This window comes from Nicotiana attenuata, chromosome 2 (genome assembly GCF_001879085.1).
Source record: "Nicotiana attenuata strain UT chromosome 2, NIATTr2, whole genome shotgun sequence".
NCBI classification, from domain to species: Eukaryota; Viridiplantae; Streptophyta; class Magnoliopsida; order Solanales; family Solanaceae; genus Nicotiana; species Nicotiana attenuata.
Genome location: NC_031990.1, coordinates 16,175,804 through 16,181,731, shown reverse-complemented (window position 1 = coordinate 16,181,731; position 5,928 = coordinate 16,175,804). Strand labels below are relative to the sequence as shown.

The window sequence follows — 5,928 nt, the reverse complement described above, 5'->3', positions numbered from 1 at the left end:
CCAAACTTCGTTGATTAAGACCAATTCCATTACTATGGATATGTATTTGATTAAGACCAATTCCAAACTTCGTTGTCGCTTACTACAAAAATATAATTTCTTCGCTGAAATGATTAACTTATACAAGCTAGTAATTGTATTAAATTATATTGTTGACGAGCAAACTACAGGAGTAGCTACAAATAGACAATGCTTACCAACAATGAGCTTTAAGTCATATTACCAAAAATAGCCAATAAAATTGTCAATGATCTACACCGTACAACAGATCTAGGCAAAAATAAACAAATAAATGGGTATGGTTGGAAGTATGTCGAAAACACATAAACGAGTTAATATACAAAACTAGAGAAGGATTGGATATGATAGGACGAGTTTGAAGTCAAAATTTGTTATCAATGATATACGACAAACAAAAGACCTAGGCGAAAAAGTTATTTTTAAAGGGTATGGTTAGAACATATTGAAACCACATAGATGAGGTGATTAATTTACAATTGAGAAAGATTGGATTCGATCTTATTTCATATTGCTGCTGCTTGTTGCAATTACATTTTCTTTTTCAGTTGTTCTCTAGCCGAGGGTCTATCGGAAACAGCCTCTCTGCTCTTCCAGGGTAGGGGTAAGGCTACGTACATCTTACCCTCCCCAGACTCCACTTATGGAAAACTACTGGGTTTGTTATTTTTGTTGTATTGGAGGTGATTTGAACTGGTTTGGAGTCAATATTCGTAGTTGAAATCGAGTTTAAAATTTTTCTCTGCAACACATGTACCTAATATATATCTCACATGTATCTTGTCGAGATTTCAGATGAGAATCAAGCTCCACACCTCCTTCAATGGAGGATTCTAAGCTTCTAGAAGAAGCTTGTAGAGAGAGAAAGAGAGATGCTGAAGAATCCGATAAAATGTGAAAAATGAATCTGTATTCTATGTACTAGGGACTGTTCAGTAAATATACATGTGACATTTTCACTAACTAACCCATCTGTGTATTAACGCTAACTAATACTAACTAATGCTGACTCAGCACACAATTATACAACTCAGTACAATTATACAATTACAAAGATAAAATAAATACTCAGTCTTAATACCCTCCCCCCCCCCCCCCCGTTGGATGTGAGAAAATCACACCCAACTTGCTAAGAACAGAGTAGTGTTTGATCCCTGTGAGAGCTTTCGTAAGCACATCTTCCAGTTGCTGGCCAGTGCCAATATGGTACAAAGAGATGAGTCCTTCCTGAAGTTTGGTATGCATAAAGTGATAATCTACTTCAATGTGCTTAGTCCGTTACTGGAACACAGGGTTCCTAGCAATGTGCAGGGCAGAGAGACTGTCACAGTGCACATGTATTGGCAAACAAATTGACACAGTAAGTTCTTCAAGCAGTCTTGACAGCCAAACAAGTTCCCCAACGACTTTCTAAGGGCTCTGTATTCTGCTTCTGCTGAAGAGAGGGATATTGTTTCTTGCTTCTTGGATTTCCAACTGATGGTGCTGCCACCTAAGAACACAACATAGCCAGACACTGATCTTCTAGAATCTGGGCAGGCTGCCCAATCAGAGTCACAATAGGCAACTAGTGAGAGATCATTTGCATTGCTGAAATATAGTCCTAGAGTAGGATCCTTCTTTAAGTACCTCAGCACATAGTAGGCTGCCTGTAGGTGGGGCTCCCTAGGGTCTTGCATAAATTGACTGAGATGTTGGACTCCATATGCTATGTCTAATCTAGTGTTAGTGAGGAAGTTTAGTTTTCCAACTAGCTTTCTGTAGAAGGTAGGATCAGACAATGGAGCCCCCTCTTTTGCTTTCAACTTTATTGTAGGATACAGAGGAGAAGTCAAGGCTGGAGAATGAAGGCACTCATATTCCTTCAACAAGTCCAAAACAAATTTTCTTTGTGAAATGATGATGCCATCTGATTTGTAAAGGATTTCTAATCCCAGGAAATAATGCAACTGTCCTAAGTCTTTAATTTTGAACTTGTCATGTAGAAAGGCCTTAAGCTGATTGATTTCTTCAGAGTCGGTCCCTGTGAGCAACACATCATCTACATACACTGCTACAAAAACAATATAAGAACCATGTTTTCTGTGGAATAAAGAATACTCATTTATGGAGTGTGTATACCCCCTTGAATACAGGACTTCAGTCAATTTATCATACAATTGTCTTCTTGCCTGTTTCAGTTCATAAAGAGACTTTTTCAACTTGCAAACTAAACCTGGAGATTGTATCTCAAGGCCTGGAGGAGCTTGCATATACACCTCCTCATGCAGATCTCCATGGAGAAATGCATTGTTAACATCCAGTTGTGAGATTTGCCATTTCTTCTTCGCTGCTATGGCAATGAGAGACTGATAGTGGTCATCTTGACTACAGGAGAAAAAGTCTCTGTGTAGTCTACACCAGCTTGTTGAGTATACCCCTTAACCACTAACCTTGCTTTGTATCTTTCTACACTACCATTTGCTCTATGTTTGACTTTATACACCCATCTACGCCCAATAGCCTGTTTTCCTTTAGGTAAGGGGACTAAATCCCATGTGTTATTAGCATACAATGCTTCAAATTCCTGTGTCATGGCACTCTGCCAAGCAGGGTACATAGCTGCTTCTTCATATGAAGTTGGTTCTCTATCATTGCAAATGTTCTTTACAATGTGCTGACTATTAGGATGTAGGGCATCAAAAGCAATGTGGTTATTATGGGAAAATATGGCATGTAATGAGAATTTAGAATTAGATTTTAGGTTTGGTATATTGCAAACATAGTCATTTAGATGTGAAGGAAATTTATGTTCCCTATGAGACCTTCTAAAAACCAGTGATGCCTCCAGTAACTGTTGAGGGGCAGTTATGTCTTGAAAGTGTTCTACTGGAACCCGTGTCTCATATGAGGAAGAGATAGGTGAAGAAGTGGCTGGTAATGCTTCAGGACTTAGGAAGTTAGTGTTCTCCTGGTCACTGATGCTGTGGGAGATACAAGCATCAGTGTGATCATATGGATTATCAGTGTGCATTAGGAAAGACATGTGGAATATTGTTTACAGTAGAGTTGAAAGTGAATGGAAAGATTGACTCATAGAAGGAAACATATCTAGAGATATGTATTTTCTTAGTAGCTAGACTTAGCACCTTGTACCCCTTTTGTACCAAAAGGTTATCCTAAAAAAACATGTGAGGTAGTTCTTGGTTCAAGTTTATCTCTGAGAGGCTTTGGTACAGTGGGATAACACAAGCATCTAAAACTTCTCAAGTGAGAATAATTGGGCTTTTTCTTGTACAAGAGTTCAAAAGGATATTTATTCTTTAGAGGAGTAGTTGGGAGTCTATTAATGAGGAAGGTTGTTGTGAGTATGCACTCTCCCCAATATTTCAATGGTAACTTGGATTGAAAAAGTAGTGCCCTGGCCACTTCAAGAAGATATTTATGTTTTCTTTCCACCACTTCATTTTGTTGTGGTGTGTAAGGACATGTCTTTTGGTGGTTTATTCCCTTTGATTGAAAGAAAGAGGTTGCTTCATTGCTGGTGAACTCTAGACCATTGTCAGACCTTATACATTTGATGGTGGTTTGGAATTGGTTTTCCACCATGCTCACAAAAGCCTTTATTACTTGTAGGGCATTGCTTTTGCAACTCAAGAGAGGTGTCCAAGTGGATCTACTATAATCATCTACCAGAGTAAGAAAGTATTTGAAATTATTGTGTGTGGCCACATGATAGGGGCCCCACAAATCCACGTGGAGTATTTCAAAGATTTCAGTGGTCTCGGTTGTTCTCTGGGGAAAAGGTAATCTGGACTGTCTGGCCATAGGATAAATGTTGCACATGAAGGGTTGTTTGGTAGAAAAGGTTACAGGGATAGTAGGAATTCCTTTCATTTTACTAAAGGGTACATGAACACTGTCTTTATTATTACTGTTGCAGATGGAATTATTTACAATAGGAAATGAATTGTAAGATTGGGATAGACAGTGTACAGTATTTGCATCATCAGCATAACAGAATAACAAGGAATATCACAATCTTTCTCAGGTGTGAGACCACCTTTCTTCAAGCACTTAGAACATAGGAAGTACAACCCATCATACAACTTACCAATCTCCAGAGGCCTCTTCAGTGAAGGGGCCTACAGTAGACAGGAAGTGTCAGAGAATGATGCAATGCATTGGAGATGTATTGCTAGGGAACTGATAGACACTAGGTTAAATTTGAAGGATGGAATGAACAAGACTCTATACAGAACAATCTTAGGTGTCAGGAATACATTTCCAATTTCAGTTACCTTGACTTTGTAACCACTTGGAAGTTTAACTAACAAAGGATATGGTAGGCATACTATGTTTTGTAGGTGAGTTTTGTTAAAAGTCATATGGTGTGATGCCCCGGAATCTAATATCCATAAGTCAGCTTTTGCACTAAAACACTTGCATGATGGATCATCAGAATCAATTGAAATGTACAAGCAATCATACCTGCAAAGTTCACTGATGCTCTACTAGACATGTTTGCACTAGCTGGATTCTCTCCGGTATTTCCCATCTGAAAATGCTGCAACAAGTTAACAATCTGCACATACTGCTCCTTTGAGAGGCTCATGCCTTGATTTTCTTCCTGATGACTCAATTCTTCTCCTCTTTCCACATTTGTGACTGCATTAGCCATGGCATTCTTTCCTTTGTTGAACCTTATATTGTTGTTATATCCTTGAGAATTTTGCTTGTACTGTTGTGGTCCTTGATTGAATCCCTAAGGGTATCCATGCAGCTTATAGCACTTGTCCTTAGTGTGACCTTGTCGTTTGCAATAGTCACAAAAAGGTCGGGGTCTACTATTTGTAATTTGATTTCCAGTCCCAGCTAAGTAGTTTGTCTTGAAGCTTCTTCCTCCTAGGCTGACATTCAATGCCGTGGAATCAACATTTAGTTGGTTTCTTGGCTTAAATTCTCTTTGCTTTTCCTCCTGTATCAGAAGAGCAAATGCCTGTGCCATAGATGTCAAAGGATTCATCATAAGTATGCTTCCTCGAACAACCGTGTATACTTCATTGAGTCTCATTCGAAATTGTATCAATCTTCTGTCTTGTTCTGCCTTATGCATACTTTCCTTCTCCCCATAGGTACACACACAACTACAGTGAGTTTTGACGCTGAGAGTGTTTAATTCTTCCCAGAGTTTCTTCATTTTTGTGTAGTAGCCAGTGATATCAAGCACGCCCTGACTCAAATCATTGATCTCTTTCTGAATTTGATACAGTTTAGCTCCGTTTGTCTGATCATATCGATCCTCCAATTCTTTCCACAATTCAACAGAATCATTCACATATTCGACACTGTCAGTGATGTCCTTTGACAAAGAATTTAAGATCCAGGAGGTGACCATATTGTCGCACCTTTCCCATTGACGAAAATGTGGAGATGTTACATTGTGTCTTCTACTATCTCCATTGATGAAACCTAACTTGTTTTTCACTGAAAGAGCTCTGAGTACACTTCTTCTCCAGGAACAGTATCCAATTCCATCGAATGGAACAAAAACTAGTGTGGAACCCGGACTATCAGAAGGATGTATGTAGAGAGGGCTATCAGCATCAATTACCGTCTGTGTTGTCGCTGTCATGGTTGTTTCGTCCGTCTACTCTGTGATTGCCATAGAAATTTTGTGAAAACAGTTGAATGATCCTCGTATAGTTGAGATTTCTTCTATTTGTCAATAAATCGTCACTGCATGTGTCCGATTTAGTTTTTCCCCAAATTCTAACTAATGAAGGAAAAACCCTAGATTGCTTAGTGATTAGAAACAATAGAACGAGAGAAGGCGTGGTCGTCAATAGAACCTCTACTCTGATACCGTGTCAAGATTTCAGATGAGAATCGAGCTCCACACCTCCTTCAATGGAGGATTCTGAAGCTTCC

At 39.0% G+C, this 5,928-nt stretch overlaps 1 protein-coding gene across 1 annotated transcript; it reads right to left on the bottom strand.

The window, feature by feature from the left end:
• On the bottom strand, window positions 4,763-5,632 carry LOC109216826. Its single transcript, XM_019381026.1, has one exon. It carries the CDS (start codon window positions 5,630-5,632, stop codon window positions 4,763-4,765), a length of 870 nt encoding a protein of 289 aa, XP_019236571.1.